The sequence below is a fragment of the Callorhinchus milii genome, unplaced genomic scaffold (assembly GCF_018977255.1).
Source record: "Callorhinchus milii isolate IMCB2004 unplaced genomic scaffold, IMCB_Cmil_1.0 Scaffold4, whole genome shotgun sequence".
NCBI lineage: Eukaryota > Metazoa > Chordata > Chondrichthyes > Chimaeriformes > Callorhinchidae > Callorhinchus > Callorhinchus milii.
In genome coordinates, this window is record NW_024704745.1 from 4,374,672 (window position 1) to 4,392,099 (window position 17,428).

The window sequence follows — 17,428 nt, forward strand, 5'->3', positions numbered from 1 at the left end:
CCCTTGAGAGCTTAGAAGGTTGAGGGGGTGATTTGATTGAGGCATTTAAGATGATAAAGGGATTCGACAGGATAGATACAAGAGAAGCTATTTCCTCTGGTGGGGGAATCCAAAACAAGGAGGAACAGTCTTAAAATTAAAACCAGGCCATTTAGTAGTGAAATCCGGAAGCATTTTTCCACTCAAAAGGTGGTAAAAAATCTGGAATTCCCTCCCCCAAAAGCCTGTGGATGCTGGATCCATCCACACCTTCAAGAGTCAGGTTGATAGATTTCTGGTAGGTCAGGGTATTAAGGGATATGGGGAGAAAGCAGGAAATTGGAATTGAAAGGATGAGTTGAGGTACAGATCAGCCACAATCTAATTAAATGGCGGAACAGGACTGAATGGTCTACTCCTGTTCCTATATTCCACAGACACACACACACACACATCTCCTTGATAGCCTCTGAGAGTGGATCCACCGCAGCTTGTGTGCTTACGTGTGTTTGTGCTTATGTGTGTGCACGTGGGATTCCGTGTGTACGTGTGTGTCTTTGCGATTGCGTGTGTTTGTGTGATGGTGTTGTGCGCGTGTGCGCGTGTGTGTGTGTGTGTTTTTGTGACGTTGCACGTGTGTGTATGTGATTGTAGGTGTTGTGTGTACGCGTGTGTGCTTCTTTGTGCGTGTGCGGGGGTGGGTGGAAGGGGGAAAGGGTGGGGAGATGAGCATGGGCTGGGAGGAGAGTAACCACTCCGCTCTCCTCTCTTCTCCCCCCCCCCCCCACCCCCTTCCCCTCCCTTCCCTCCGCAGATCCCACCAACTCAGCGCCGACGATCCTGGATGGGTTTGAGCACCGGGAGGTGACGGCGGGTCAGAGGGTGGAGCTGCCCTGTAAAGCCTCCGGTCACCCGGGGGCCAAGTCCCGCTGGCTAAAGGCCAACGCGCCTCTGGAGAGGGACGGGCGTTTCCGCCAGACGGTGACCGGGCTGCTCATCGAGAATGCTCGCCCCTCCGACACCGGCAAGTACGTGTGCGAGGTGTGGAACAGCTTCGGGACCTCCGAGGTCATCGGCCAGCTCGCCGTGAAGGGTGAGCGAAGGAACAGCGATAAAACTGGCTCCGTGTCGCCCCTCTCCCTCCGCTCTCCTCCCCTCCCTCGCCCCACTCTCCCCCACCACTCCCTACTCCCCTCTCCACCACTCCCCACTCCCCCACCGCTCCCTAGTCCCCTCTCCCCTCTGCCCCTATTCCCCTCTCCCCCACTGCTCTTCTCCCCACCATCGCTCTCCTCGCCCCTCTCCCCTCCTCCCTCTCCCCCATCGCTCCCTCCCACTCCCCCATCGCTCACCTCTTCCATCGCTCTCTCCCTCACTCTCTTTCTCTGTTTCTTTTGCTTTCTCGCTCTGTTTCTCTCTCTCACTCTCTGTCTCTCCCTCACTCTGTCTCTCTGTCTCTCTTGTCTCTCTGTTCCTCTCTCTGTGTATCTCTCTCTGTCTCTCTGTTCCTCTCCCTGTGTTTCTCTCTCTTCCTCTCTGTTCCTCTCTCTGTGTATCTCTCGGTCTCTCTGTTCCTCTCTCTGTGTATCTCTCTCTTTCTCTCTGTTCCTCTCTCTGTGTATCTCTCGGTCTCTCTGTTCCTCTCTCTGTGTATCTCTCTCTGTCTCTCTGTTCTTCTCTCTGTGTATCTCTCTCTGTCTCTCTGTGTATCTCTCTCCGTCTCTCTGTCTCCCACTCTCTCTCTCTCACTCTTGAGTGCGGTTTCTCGTTGCGCCCCCTCCCCAGAGCCTCTGACAGCCGTTGTCAGCCCTCGGACAGTGAGGACGAGTGTGGGGAGCCAGGTGTCTCTCTCCTGCTCGGTGACGGGAGCCGAGGATTACGTGGTGCGGTGGTACCAGAACGCCGAGGTCATCGCCGCCGGGAACAACGCCAGGATCACAGGCGACAACCAGGAGAACCTGCTGATGGACGGAGTGGTCAAGAGTGACGGTGGAGCGTACCAGTGCTTCGTGAGGAAGGGCAAGACGTCAGCACAGGGGCTGGTGCAGGTCATTCTAGAAGGTCAGAGAGACAGAGAGAGATAATAGTAATAATAGTATTAATGGCAATAATAATAATATAATAATGATAATAATATAATAGTAATAATAGTAGTAATAATAATATAGCAATAATAATCTAGTAATAATATTACAATAATAATCCTTGCAGTTGATACAGCGCCTTATCACGTCTGCGAGACGTCTCAAAACCCTTCACCGAATATATTGTGAAGTGGATTGACTGTGTATTTTGTGGGCAAAACGCGGCGGCCGATTGCGCTCACAGCAGCGTCCCCGCAAACAGCCGTGGATTGAGTGACCAAATTGTTATTTCTTTTTTTGGGAGGGATTATTATTATCCTCCGTAAAACGATCCACCAATCGACCAGCAACCGAGTTCCTCTTGTTTACTCCAGGTACACAGAGGTGTGCGGAGTAAGGAAACTAGTCTAACCTATGGTAGACGATCGCGGTGGGGGTGGTGGGGGTGTGGGAGGGGGGGATGGAAATAGTGAGACGAAGCGTGTGGTGGGGGTGGGGGTGCGGGGGGGGGTGGGTAGGGTTGTGGCACGAGGGCAAGGGTGCAGGGCAGGGTTGCCAGGAATGAAAATATATTCTGCAGCCTAAAGTCAACTAAGTACTCACCCCCAAATGCAGTTCGATATCATGCGTTGCCTCCCACACGGGAGGCAGAGTCGTGTGTTTTCTTCCACGGTTTTGAAAGTGTGCACGAAAACAACCGCAAGAGCGCGTGTGTACAGCCGCACCCGCGTTGGGAGGACGTCCCAAGGCGCTGGACAGTTTAGGGTATTGCCCCCGAGCTGGGGGTTGGGGATCAAGAGAGGTGGAGAGAGCAGGGGGGGGGGGGAGTGTTGGGGTGGGTGGTGGTGGGGGGGGGGTGGTGGGTGGGGGGGAGGAGTGTGGGGCGAACCCGCGGTCAAAGAGAAAGGTCTCGAGACGGGCCTCGAAGGAGGCAATTTTTAACCGGCGAAATTACTCGCGGAGGACGACAAATAACAAGTTCCGTTTGTACAGGAGGGGGCGTCCCAAGGCGCCGGACAGTCAGCGGGACGTCTCCCCTCCCCTCCCCTCCGTAGCGAGTAGACCCCCGCCCCCCCCCCACAACACCACCCCCGCCCCCGAGAACCTGGGCTCGCTGCCGTTCCCTCGACATCGGTGCCCGTCACGTCTTTGCTATTTCCCCGACGAGGGGCCCGAGCCGGCTGGCGTGGCTCGGCTGTCTGTCTGACTGGCCGGTTACCATGACAAGCAGTCAGTCTCCCGCTGCAGCTGAGAAATGCGCACAGAGCACAACCGCTAATGTGCAGCGATGTAATGCCAGGGTTTTATCACAGAGCGACACTAGGGGAGAGGCTTTCAAAGAACACACAACTCTCAGCGGGAAAATAATGGCTCCTTTCATCTCGGGAGGAGCCTGTCACCGGCAATAACACAGGGCTCGGGCTCGCTCCCCGCTCTGATTTAGACGTCGTGTGTCAGTTCTTCATTGAGCGCAGAGAGTAAGGGAGCGCTCCGAACCAACCCCCTCCCCCCGCCGCCTCCGCAAAGCGGGTGATAATCCTCGCGTTTGATAAGTCACGCCGCTGAGACGTCTCAAATCGCTTCGCAGAATGTACCGTAAAGTGACTCGACTGTGTTTTGTTTTGCGTTGGGGGGTGGGGGGGGGGGGCGAAACACGGCAGCCAATTGCGCTCAGCAGCGTCCCCGCAAACAGCCGTGGATTGAGTGAGCACAGTGTTATTATTGTTTTCTCGGAGGGATTATTAGCCCAGGAAAAGCCATCCGCCCGTCGACTGACCGTAACCCGTGGAGGAAGGGAACTTGTCCAAGGTTTCGCCCCGTCCGGGAATCGAACCCGGATCCTCTCGCTTGTGAGGCGAGGGCTCAAACCCCTGAGCTACAGGACTCCACTGAACCAGTATCATTAAACCAGAGAAGTTAGGAAAGGCAAGCGGGTGGACTTTACACGGTCCCTGGGGTTCCATCCACTCCTCCCAGTTATCCCCCCCACCACCACCTCTTCTCTTGAATACGCACAGGCTGTGGGGGGCTGAGCTGGGGTCGGTGGGGGGATGCGGGGGGTGGGCGGGGGCGGGAGTGAGGGGGGAAATGTAAGTTTAATTAGAGAGGTTTTTGTAACATGGATTAGAATCGCTCGTGCGTACACACACAAGGATACACATGTACACATAGAACCTCCCACACACACACACACACACACACACACCAGACACACACACAACGATACGCACACACCAGGACGCAGAAACACACAACACAAGGATACACGTACACATATAGACACACACACACCAGGGGACACACACAAGGATACACGTATACACCACATACACACAGTCACAAAGACACACACACACACACACACACATACAAGAATACAAACATATATATAAACACATACATACACACACGCATGGACACACACACACACGCACACAAACACAAGGATACACATGTACATATACACACGCACAACGGCACACACACATACGCACGAGGACACCAACAAGGACGCAAAAACACACGAGGATACACATGTGCGTCAAGACACACGCAAACAAAAACACTTACAGAGACACAAGGACATACAGATAACCACACAGACGTAGGCATACTGTGCGCCCCAGCTCCCCACACCCCCCCCCACCCCCTCCCTCTCCCCCCCGAGGGACAAGAAGCATACAATTGTAACAAGGAATTGATTAACTTAACGCTCTTTGATCAGAGTGAGGGTTGTGAGCGGACGACGGGCTTTTTCAAGTGGAGGGTGAAATGAATGGGTAAAATTTATTCCAGCATTGATTCCGCTGAAGAACAGGCATCCCCCCCAAAAAATTAAGCACCGCTTGGCAATGACGAAGGCTCAAAGAAGTCAGCCTCACCACCTGGCCCCCCCCTCACAGAGTCCCAGCGCTGACAGACAGTTCGGGGATTGAAGGGAAAAATTATCTTCCATTTCTGGATTTGTTCAGTTCCAGGTTGTGCTTAACGTTCGATCCGACTCCTTATCACGTCCCTGAGACGTCTCAAAGCGCTTCACAGGACGCAAAGTGCAGAGACTGCGTAGTTTGTGGCCGACACGCGGCAGCCAATTGCGCAGAGCGGTGTCTCACAAACAGTCGGGGGATTGAGGGACCAAATTGTTCTGTTTTTTTGGGTGGATGGGGAGAAGATTATTTGATACGATGCCTTATCACGTCGTCAAGACGTCTCAACGTGTTTCACACGGCATATTGTGAATAATAATAATAATAATAATAATCCTCGCATTTGATATAGCGCTTTTCACGTCGGGAGGACGTCCCAAAGCGCTTCACAGAACACACTGTAAAGTGAATTGACTGTATATTTGTGGGCGAACGCGGCAGCCAATTGCATACAGCAGCGTCCCTTGAACAGCTACGGAGTGAGTGACCGATTTTGGAGCGAGAGAGAGAGAGAGCATCAGAGAGAGGTGTAGAAAGAGCGAGAGAGTGTGTCAGACAGCAACGTAAAGAGAAAAAGAGATCAGAGACAGAAAGAGACAGACAGACAGACATGCAGACAGAGAGAGACATAGAGAGAGAGCAAGAGAGAGTGAGAGAGAGACACGGATAGAGCCAGAGAGACACACAGAGCGCAATGTAAAGCGAGAGAGAATATCAGAGAGAGAGAGAGAGACACGGAGAGACCGTGAGAGATAAGAGCGTGAGGGAGAGATTTTGCAGAGCGAGAGAAAGAGGGCGAGAGCGAGAGAGAGAGAGAGAGAGAGAAAACGAGAGCGAGAGAGAGCGAGAGAGAGAGAGAGAGAGAAACAAATTAGAGCTGGCCTAGCAATCTTCACACTTTGGAAAGTAATCTTGCCAAAGCTGGGAGGTGTACTTAGGGAACATTACCATATAAAAGTGTCAGCTTACTCTGCGCCTGTCACAGTCAGCGCCTCTTAAAATCAAACTCCCTTCAAAGAATTAGCGGCGATTGACATCCCTTCCTTTGTTTCTCTCTGGAGTTTTTAAAGGCTATTTTTTTTTAATCACCGCTGAAGGTCGGGGAGGGGGAGGGCGAGGGGTAGCGCTACCATCTTGTTTTACGCCGAGCTTTCGAGGAGCGTTCCCACCGGCGACCGCCGGCTAGACGTCTGGGACCCCACGGATTATTTATTATTCCTTAATTATTTTTACTTCTTGGTTGGTCTGGTACTGAACGGTAGAACCAGAGGACACACGGCCTGCGCAGTGGCAGGCGGGGGGGGGGGGGGGGCGGCGGGGGGGCGGTAAATTCAGAATAAATGGTATGGAACAGGCTCCCCAGGGAGACAGGCGGTGGAAGCAGAAAATGTTGTCTGCTTTTTCGAGAACAAATCGGATGGATCTCTGCTAGAAAATAATATCTCGGGATACAGTATATAGTTTGGGACATGACACGTCAAGTGACTGCACAGAGACAGACAGACAGACAGACAGAGACATACAGAGAGCACGAGAGAGTGAGAGAGACATGGACAGAACCGTGATAGAACATGGATAGAACGTGTGCGTGGGTCCGTGTGGAAAACCGTTGCGTCCTTCAAGGTCTCCTTTCCGTATCCCCCCCCCTCCCTCCCATTTTCTTTGGGACACGACGTGTCCAGTGGCTGCCGGGAAGGAGAACGGACTGGTCCTCGGGCTCCGTGTGGTCCGGCGGATTCTCTCCGCCCTTCCGGTCCTGACCTCATGATCCCTTTTTCTTTTCCCCGTTGCGCTGGACAGATGGGACGCCCAAGGTCGTCTCCTCCTTCAGCGAGAAGGTGGTGAGCGCCAACGAGCCTCTGTCGCTGGTGTGTGGGGTGAAGGGCACCCCCCCGCCCACCCTGACCTGGACGCTGGACGACGAGCCTGTGGCCAGGGACGCCAGCCACCGGCTGGGCCAGTACGTGACGGGCCAGGGCGCCGTGGTCAGCCACCTGAACATCAGCAGCGCCCAGGTGCGGGACGGTGGGATCTACCGCTGCTCGGCCAACAACTCAGCCGGCCTCGCCACGTACCAGGCTCGCATAAACGTAAGAGGTGCTTGTCAAATTAGCTCCTCAGAACACTCTTCATTTCATTAGGCCTGTGCGTGCATGCGTGTGTGTGCGCGTGCGTGTACGCGTGTACGTGGGTGCGTGTGTGTGCACTCGTGTGTTCATGTGCGCGCGCGCGTGTGTGTGTGCTTGCGTGCGTGTGTATGTACGTGCGCCTGTGCGCGTGTGTGCGCGCGCGCGTGTGTGGTGTGCGCGCGTGTGTATGCGCGTGTGTGTGTGTTTGCTTGTGTGTCCGCGTGGGTGCGTACGTATGTGTGTACCCGCGTGCGCGCGCGCGTGTGTGCGAGTGCGCGCGTGTGTGTATGCGTATGTGTGTGCGCGTGCATGCGCGCGTGTCTGTGGTGTGTGCGCGAGCGTGTGTTAGCGTGTGTCTGTGCACGCGTGTGTTGTGGTGTGTGTGTGTGTGTGTTTGTGGTGTGTGTGTGTGTAAAACCATTGCATTCTTTAAGGTTTCTTTTCCGTTCCCCCTTTTTTTGGGAAGACTCGTGAATGTGGGTTTTGTAGCCTCTTCTGTCTTTCTTTCCCTTTGGAAAACGGATGACTTCACCTCAGCCTCTTTCCTTCTTTCCTTCCGCCTCCACCCACCCACCCACCCACCCCCACCCAACCACCCACCCACCCCCCCGCCCTCACCACCACCACCACCACCACCACTCCACCGTGTGCTTGTTTTTACTCCGCTCTCTCTCTCTCTCTCTCTCCCTGCATCCCTCTCTCCCGTTCACTTTGCCTCTTATCCTGCTTCCCACTCCTCCTCTCTGGCTCTTCCTCTCTCTCTTTCTCCCGAGTCCCTCGTTCCTTCTCTCTCCCCTCTTTCTTGCCCTCTCCTGCTCCCCGTCTCTATCTCCCTCTCTGTTCCTCTTCAGCTCCTTCTCTCCCCCATCTCTCTCTCTGTCTCTGCTTCCTCTCCCTCCTCTGTCCCTTTCCTTCTCTCCTCCACCCCCTCTCTCTTTCCACTCTTTCTTTCTTTCTTTCTCTCTCTTTCTCCCTCCCTCTCCCATTCCCACCCATTCCATCTTTCACGCTCTCCGTTCCTCTTCACCTCCCTCGCTCTCCCTCTCCGCTCTCTGACTCCCCTCACTCCCTCTCTTTCTCCCCCACTCCATCCTCCACTGTGTTTTTTTTCCCTGTGTGGTCTCTCTCCCGTTTACGTTTCCTCTTTTCCTGCTGCCCTCTCTTGCTCTTCCTCGCTCTCTCCCTACTCCCTCTTTCCCTCTCCCCCCCCCCCCCTTTCCCTCTCTTCTCTCCTTCCACTCCACCTCCCCCTTTTTCTCTCCCTCTCTCCCTCCCTCCCTCTCTCTCCGTTTCCACCATTGACCATTCTGACTGTTTTATTTGATTTCCAGGTAATTCACAGACAATCTTTTCCATCGTCATTTGAGCCCCTGCCCCTGTTTATACAACGCCACATCGGGATGAGGGGAGAGGGGGAGAGAGGGAAGGAGAGAGAGGGAGAGAGAGAGAGAGAAAAGGGGAGGGGAAGGGAGGCAAAACACTTCCCCAATTGAGGCACAAGTTAAAATTGCTGAGCGAAGGCACAGAGCTAACCTGCCGAGCTGGGCAGTGGGGAGGGTTAGTTGGGGAGGAACATAGGAACGCAGGAAAAGCTAGACCAAAAAAAGACCAAGCTCCATCCAGTTCACCTTCCACCATCTTGGCAGTCTCCATCTTATAATAATAATAATAATCCTTGCATTTGATATAGGGCTTTTCACGTCGGGAGGACGTCCCAAAGCGCTTCACAGAACACACTGTAAAGTGAATTGACTGTATATTTGTGGGCGAACGCGGCAGCCAATTGCGCACAGCAATGTCCCACAAACAGTCGTGGATTGAAAATGACCAATTTATTATTGTTTTGGGTTTTTTGGAGGGATTATTATTAGGCTCTGTGTGGAGTAAGGAAACTTGCCCGAGGTTTCGCCCTCTGCCTGGAATTGAACCCAGGTCTCTCACTTGCAAAGCGAGTGCTCTAAGCCCTGAGCTGCAGGACTCCATCTTGGCAGCGTGTTGTGTGTTGAACTGCTGTATCCCAATTCTAATCCTGAGCTGTGACTCTATGGAAAGACTCCTTTCTCCAGATGGTTGTCAGGGTGTGCAAGGATTGGCCGTCTGCAGTTGGCCGTGAGCAGGGACCCAACTTAGTGGGGCGTTTGATGGGAAAATTGGACCCTTACGTCTAGAGGAAGGATGTCAGAGGGTATTGGGTGGGGGGCGGGCGGGGTGGGGGGGTGTGGAGATGGGGTTAAGGATTCTGTGATCATTGTCTCCACTCCATGGATTGGGGACTTGGGGTAATTTACTTGTATCTCTCTGCCCCCCCCACCCCACCCCACCGCCCCTCCCCTCCTCTTCCTCCCCCCCACCACCATCCCCGGAGGTTAAACACAAGTCGTGTTCGATGAATGAATAATGCGGATCGCGATTGAGTGTTTGTATAAAATCAATTATCATCACTTTTACAGATTGCATTTTTTTCCGTTTGTGTCTTTTGTGTGTCTCTGTGTCTGTGTGTTTGTCTCTGTGTGTGTTTCTGCGCGCGTGTGTGTGTATGTTTCTCTCTCTGTGTCTGTATGTTTCTGTCTGTGTTTGTGCGTGTGTGGTGTCTATCTACTGTGTATGCGTGTGCTCACGCGAATGTCTACGTGGTTGTGTGTGCGTATGTGCATTTGTCTATGTGTATGTGTTCCTTTGTATGTGCATGTGTGCGCATGTGTGTTTGTATGTGTGTGTGTGTCTTGTGTATATGTCTGTAATCTGTATACATGTGTATATGTATGTGTGTTGTGTGTATGTGTGTATATTTTTGTGTATATGTGCGTGGCTGTGTATGTGTGTGTGTACGTGTGTGGCTATGTGTATGTGCGTGGCTGCGCGTGTGTGTGTGTATGTGTGTTGGACGCGTGCGGTTGTGTGTGGGTGCATGTTGCACTTGCGCGGCAATGTGGGCGTACGTGCACGTACGTTGTGTGCGCGTGGCTGTGTGTATGCGTGCGTGCTTGTGTTGTATGTGCATGGCTGTGTATGTGTGTGCGTGTGTGTGTGTGTGTGTGTGTGTGTTTGTGTACGTATGTTGCAAATGTGTGTATGTGTGTTGTATGTGTGTGGCTGTGCGTTCTATTTGACAGGACCAGCCAGTATCCGCCCGATGAAAAACATCACGGCGATCGCGGGCCGGGACACCTACATCCACTGCCACGTGATCGGGTACCCCTATTACTCCATCAAGTGGTACAAGAACGCCAACCTGCTGCCCTTCAACCACAGGCAGGTGGCCTTCGGCAACAACGGCACCCTGAAGCTGTCCGACGTGCAGAAGGACACCGATGAGGGGGAGTACATCTGCAGTGTCCTGGTCCAGCCCCAACTCTCCACCAGCCAAAGCGTGCACGTCACCGTCAAAGGTAAGCGAAAGGGTGGCGGTGGTGGGTGGGGTGGGGCGGGGCGGGGTGGGGGGTAAGCGATCAGGATGTCTCAAAGCACTTGGATACGTGAGAGGCGTAAGAATTTTGCCGGGCGCGAGGAGTCCGAGGTCCGTCCCGACAGAAGTCAGTCGAATTTGCTCCCTGAAAAGAATCGACACGCTGCGGATTCCCAGACCCGGAAAAAAATAATCTTTATTTGAGGCGAAAGGGAGTGACGGAAGTGTGGTTTGTAGGCGAACGAGGCACGCAGACACGTACGGATGTGTGGTTGTGTGTCTCTGTCTGTGTTTGTCGGGTAATGTGTGTGTGTGTGTGTGTGTGTGTGTCTCCGTATTTGTGAACGTCAGTCTTTTTCGGTCTGTGACTGCACGTACGTATTTGTTTGTGTACAAACGGGAACAGAGGGAATGATAATAATAATATAACAATAATAATCCTTGCGTTTGGTGTCACAGGGACGTCTCAGAGCGCTTCACAGGATTTACGATGAAACGGGAGTTAACACGGCAACGTCCCACAAACAGCCGCGTAGCGAGTGACCCAATATTATTTTGGGGATGGTTGGCCAGGACACTGGGAGAGAGGAACTCCCTTCTCTTTTCGAAAAGCGCCGCGGGATCATTAGCTTCCACCTCGGCTTAACGTCTCATCCGGAGGATGGCATCTTCTTGTCAATCCGACATTCGCCCCCACACCCCCCACCCACCCCCGGCACTTTATTGGAGAGAAGGTTTAGACCATGTGATTCCAAGCCCTGTCGTGGTGGGGCTCTCGAACCCACAACTTTATGTAGAGTGTGAGCGTGGCAGAACATCGTGTGTGTTCAATCCCCAATGACAGGGACTTTGAGCTGTACGCTGTATGCTTCCTTCTCTCATTCCCTCCCACAATCTGTGTGTGTGTGTGTGGGGTGGGGGTGGGGGTGGTGGGGGGGGTGTGGGTGTGGTGAACAGCGCTTCATTGTCGGAGAAGCCGTCCTTTAGATGAGACACTAAACATTAAATAGACATTAAACCGAGGTCCCGATTGCCTGTTCAGGTGGACGTTCAATATCCCGCGGCGCTATTGGAAAAGAGAAGGGAGTTTCTCTCTCTCTCTCTCTCTCTCTCTCTCGGAGTCCTGGCCAACAATCCCCAAAATAAAATTGGTCGCTCGCTCCATGGCTGTTTGTGGGACGCTGCTGTGCGCAAATCGTCTGCCGCGTTTGCCTACAAAATACGCAGCTTACAGTAAATCCTGTGCGGTGCTTAGAGACGTCGTTCTGGATGAAATATAAGGATTATTATAATATTTAGCGTCACATCCGGTTCTCTCTGCATTTGGCTATCCAGCCCCTCAAATCCCTCCGTTCACGATGTCTTTTGGGTTTTTCATTTAAATTCAGGATTTGTGCCCTTTTCTGACCCGGGAAGAGGTCCAGTCCAGTCACTGTACCTGTCCACCAGAAAAATGTGACCTCCCTCGCTCCTCACCTCCCTCACTCCCTACCTCGCTCACTCCCCACCTCCCTCGCTCCCCATCCCCGCCCCCCCTACATTTAGCTCCACTCTTTCAACAGACAAAAAAAACATTAAAAGCAATTTAATGAATTCCCCGTGGGAATTTTAATATTTTATTACAACTGGTGGCAATTCTGTTTCCTGTCAGTCAATTACACACCCAGCGTTTTACTCACATATACACTGACGTACAATAAACACTCACATTGTACACACTGACATACAGTACACACTCACACTGTACACACTGACATACAGTACACACTCACACTGTACACACTGACATACAGTACACACTCACACTGTACACACTCACACTGTACACACTGACATACACGACACACTCACATTGTACACATTGACATACAGTACACACTCACACTGTACACACTGACATACACTACACACTCACACTGTAAACACTGACATACACTACACACTCACACTTCAACATACAGTACACACTCACACTGTATACACTGACACACACACACACACACAATGACATACAGTACTGACCTACAGTACACACACACAGACATACAGTACACTCACCCGCACACTGACATACAGTACAACAGACCCACTCACACTGTAAACACACACACTGTATACATACTCATGCATTATACACACTCACACTGTATTCACACTCACACTGTTCACACTCACATTGTATTCACACACACTATTCGCACTCACACTATGTACACACTCACACTGAAACCACATTGTACACACTCACACTGTACGCACTCACATTGTATACACACACACACTGTATACACACACACTCACACGCTGTAGACTCACACAGTCGGACAGTCGGACGCACAGGAATCACAATCCATGCAGCGCTGGGGGGATGTGTTGCAGTGCCGGAGGTGCCGTCCTTCGGATGTGACGTTAAAACAAGGTCCCGTCTGCCCTGTTCAGGTGGACGTTAAAGATCCCGCAGCGCTATTGGAAAAGAGAAGGGAGTTTCTCTCTCTCTCTCTCTCTCTCTCTCTCTCTCTCTCTCGGTGTCCTGGCCGACAATCCCCCCCCCAAATAAAGCCGGTCACTCGCTCCGTGGCTGTTTGTGGGACCCTGCTGTGCGCCCACGAAATGCGCAGTCAGCGCACGTTACGGTATATCCCGTAAAGAGCTTTGAGACGTCTCAGGCTCCACCTCGAATGCCAGCGTTATCATAATAAAACGTGACTTGTTACGCCACCAGCTCGGGGCCAAACCCCCTGACTGTCCAGCGCCTCGGGACGGCCTCCCGACGACGTGTGAGGCTCCGTGCGAACGTATAACCCGCTGTATGGTTCGGCCAAATGGCCGGATTGATCCGCTCCGTCTTCGCCTCGCGTTGTGTCCCTGCAGTGCCGCCTTTGATCCAGCCCTTCGAGTTCCCGCGGTTCTCCATCGGCCAGAGGGTCTTCATCCCGTGCGTGGTGGTCTCGGGGGACCTGCCCATCCGCATCACCTGGCAGAAGGACGGGCGGCCCATCCCCGCCAGCCTGGGCGTCACCATCGACAACATCGACTTCTCCAGCTCCCTGCGCATCTCCAACCTCTCGCTCCTCCACAACGGCAACTACACCTGCGTCGCCAGCAACGCTGCCGCCGCCACAGAACACCGCAGCCAACTGGTCGTCAGAGGTCAGCAGCCCCTCGCCCTCGGCCTGCCCCTCGCCCTACCCCTCACCCTCACCCCCACCCTCGCACTCATCCTGCCCCTCGCCCTCGCCCTCGCCCTGCCCCTCGCCCTCACCCTGCCCCTCACCCTCACCCTCGCCCTAACCCTGCCCCTTGCACTCACCCTGTCCCTTGCCCTCGCCCTTACCCTGCCCATCGACCTCACCACCCTTGCCCTCTCCATGCCCCTCGCCCTCACCCTCCCCCTCACCCTGCCCCTCGCCCTCACCCTGCCCCTCGATCTCACCGCCCTCACCCTCACCGACGCCCCCACCCCCTCCGCCACTCCACAGAACGTTCTCGCTCGTTTACGCGTGTCTTTGTGAGCGATTCATGGCATAAGTCAAGAAATATTCAACAAAGAGAATTTATTTTGTTGGACGACCATAAAAGGTTGCTGTGCGCATAGTGGCAGCCGCGTTTCGCCCACAAAACATACAGCCACTACACTTCACAGTATATCCTTTGAAGCGCTTTGAGACATTGCGACGGCTCTCAATCAGGCGCAAGGATTATTATTTGTAAGCGCTCCAGAACGATTCCCCCCTGTGAAGGGCGTTATATAAGTGCAAGTTGTTGTTGTTATTACCTCTTTTGGTCACCTTACCTACCCACCCACCCTCAATGCGAAGCACTGTGAGGAGTCCTCCCGAGTCGAAAGGCGCTGTGCAACTGCGAGTCGTGTTCTGTGTCTTCACCCTCACCCTCTCCCTCACCCTCTCCCTCTCCCTCTCCCGCTGTGTTTTCTTTTCCAGTCCCTCCCCACTTTGTGGTTCAGCCCAGTGACCAGGACGGCATCTACGGCAAATCGGTCATCCTGAACTGCTCGGCCGAGGGCTATCCCGTCCCCACCATCGTGTGGAAGTATTCCAAAGGTATTGTCTCCAGGCCAACGTTCCCAACATTTCTGAGATCCAAATCCGGTCTTAGAAGTTCCTGGAACCTGCCGTCACCTGTGTACCGTAGTATTCCTGGGCACGGCTGTTGACCCCGTAGTCCAAACTGGCCTCATCGGCAGGCCCTGGAAGGGCAGACCAGTCACTGGGGGGCAGGGAATCCTCCCACTCGAGCTCCTGCTGACCCTGCAAGCCAAAGCCCTAATGGGTAGGGTGGTCCTAGCTGTACAAGCAGCGGGAAAGCAAACCAGCGAGTGCTTTCAAAGCACACTCTGGCGGATTCCCAAGCTTTGGCTCTTGCCATCTTGCACCTAATGCTCTCCGGGAATTGCGCAAGCCGAATGCGTCCCTCACAGGGAGAGAGAGAGCGCACGTTCCGTTCCAGACACGGGGAATTTTCCATGTCAAACACGTAGGTGGAACTCTCAAGTCTGGTTTGAATACTCGTAAACACAGCGATGGGTTTCCGCATGTGTTTCCGACACCCAGCTGGTCACTGCAAAGCTTTGTTCCTGCGTTCCTATCGACGGATTAGATAGTTTTCTTTCAGGAAATAACATTGTGGGATATAGTACATATGTAGTTCAGGACACATGTGCTTGCGACCGCCAGGAAGGTGAAAGGCAAATGTTTCTTTCGTCGAGCATTTCTTATGTTCTTATGATCTTAACACAAGATGACTAACAGTGGACCTAACCAGGAGTTTCCCCTTCTCTCCCCCCAACCCCCCCCGGCTCTCCCCCTGCTCTCCCCCACCCGCTCTCCCCCTGCTATCCCTCCCTCTCCCCCTGCTCTCTCCCCCACTCCCCTCTCTCTCCTCCCGCACCCGCTCCCTCACCCCCCTCCTTCGCCCCTGCTCCCCCGCGCTCTCCCCCTTATCTGTCTCCCCTTTTCTCCCCCTCTCTCCCCCGCTCCCTCCCACTTTCCCCACTCTCTGCCCCTCCCCCCCGCCCTCACTTCTCTCCCTCACGCTCTCCGCAGGCGCTGGGGTGCCTCAGTTTCAGTCCATCACCCTGAACGGCCGAGTGCGACTGCTGGTGAATGGGTCTCTGCTGATCAAACACGTGCTGGAGGAGGACAGCGGCTACTACCTGTGTCAGGTCAGCAACGACGTGGGAGCTGACGTCAGCAAGTCCATGTACCTGACCGTCAAAAGTAAGGACCTCCCCACTTCACCCCCCACCGAACCCTCCTCCCTCGCTCCTCTCGCTTCCCGTCGGCAGCCGCTCGGTGAGAACGTTCCCCCTTACATATCGAGAGTGAAAGGGTTTGGTAAAGGTTAACACAAATGGGCTGTTTCCCACCGGTTTAGGGAGTCCGTAACCAGGGGACACAAATATAAGATGGCAACTACTTGGGTGGGTGGGGGGTGGGGGGAATCTAGAGGAAGAGAAGTGTATCAGGAGCTACTTCAAGCAGAGGGTAGTGAGACTGTGGAACTCGCCCCCACCCCCCTCACCCGAAGCGATGGTTGAATCATGTGTTGGTGGATTCCTGTAGCGTAGTGGTTAGAGCGCTCGCCTCGCAAGCGAGAGGACCCGGGTTCCTTACTCCACACACGTCTCTGTTTACCTAACGGTAAGTAGGAACCCAGTTGTCAGTCGGTTGGCGGTTTGCTTTACCGAAGGTAATAATCCCTTGAAAACAACAACAACTGCAAACTTACATATGTACTGGGAGGAAGTCCCAAGGCGCTGGACAACCAGTGTTTCGGACCCGGGGGGTTGGGGGTTTCGGGGGTCGGGATCGGGACCGAGTTCCAGAGGCTCGGGGCAGAGTGGCTAAATAAAATGAAAACTAATAATAATGTAGTCACACAATCCGCGACTGTTTGTGGGACGCTGCTGTGCGCAGTTGGCTGCCCACAAAATACACAGTCAATCCGCTTTACAGTATATCCTGTGAAGCGGCATTGAGACGTCTCAACGACGTGATGAGGCGCCGTATCAAGCGCAAGGATCCTTGTTAGTTGTTGTATAAAGGAAACCTCTCTCCTCATTTGTCTGTGCCCGAGGCTGCCTCTACCTGCTTCTTGTTTAGAGCAAAGCTTTGCTCTATTTTATTGCTAACAAGGGCCTCTCATGACAAGCAGTGAGCGATAGCTTACTGCTTTTTTGACGCTCTTCACACAATCTGCCGTCTTTGATTTAAACACTCGCCCTTTAATCACCCATCATGTGCCATTACCCCAGGAGCTTGCAGAAACCGTGCGGAATAAATTGCGTTTGAGTCACTGAGCCATTCCTTTGTTGATTTTTGCTTCAGAGCCAGTCCAGCCATCACTCCATTCCCCCCCCCCACCCCCCTCCCACCCTCTACCACCAAGTCACTGGCTGCTCGAAGGCAAAACACGTTTTTGGTGCCTCGTAGCGTATTGTTAGCAAAATCGCCTCGCAAGCGAGAGGACTGTGGAGTCCTGTAGCTCAGTGGTTAGAGCACTCGCTTTGCAAGCGAGAGACCTGAGTTCAATTCCAGGCAGAGGGTGAAACCTTGGGCAAGTTTCCTTACTCCACACAGAGCCTAATAATAATCCCTCCAAAACCAAAAACAATAAATAAATTGGTCATTTTCAATCTACGACTGTTTGTGGGGCATTGCTGTGCGCAATTGGCTGCCGCATTCGCCCACAAATACACAGTCAATTCACTTTACAGTGTGGTCTGTGAAGCGCTTTGGGACGTCCTCCCGACGTGAAAAGCGCTATATCAAATGCAAGGATTATTATTATTATTATTATTATTAGGACCCCGGGTTCGATTCCCGGCCGGAACAAAACCTCGGAAAATGTCCTTACTCCACACGGCTCTGTTTACCAAGCAGT

The 17,428-nt window shown here is 53.3% G+C and overlaps 1 protein-coding gene across 1 annotated transcript in view; it reads left to right on the plus strand.

Annotated features, from left to right (window-relative positions):
* Window positions 1–17,428, plus strand: part of LOC103187299 (Down syndrome cell adhesion molecule homolog) — a 185,119-nt gene that overhangs the window by 109,379 nt on the left and 58,312 nt on the right. The window contains exons 5-11 of the mRNA XM_042334538.1: window positions 794–1,072; window positions 1,765–2,040; window positions 6,791–7,087; window positions 10,233–10,508; window positions 13,397–13,675; window positions 14,467–14,586; window positions 15,589–15,762. Of these exons, the coding sequence (XP_042190472.1) occupies window positions 794–1,072; window positions 1,765–2,040; window positions 6,791–7,087; window positions 10,233–10,508; window positions 13,397–13,675; window positions 14,467–14,586; window positions 15,589–15,762 (1,701 nt within the window). The remainder of the gene's footprint in view (window positions 1–793; window positions 1,073–1,764; window positions 2,041–6,790; window positions 7,088–10,232; window positions 10,509–13,396; window positions 13,676–14,466; window positions 14,587–15,588; window positions 15,763–17,428) is intronic.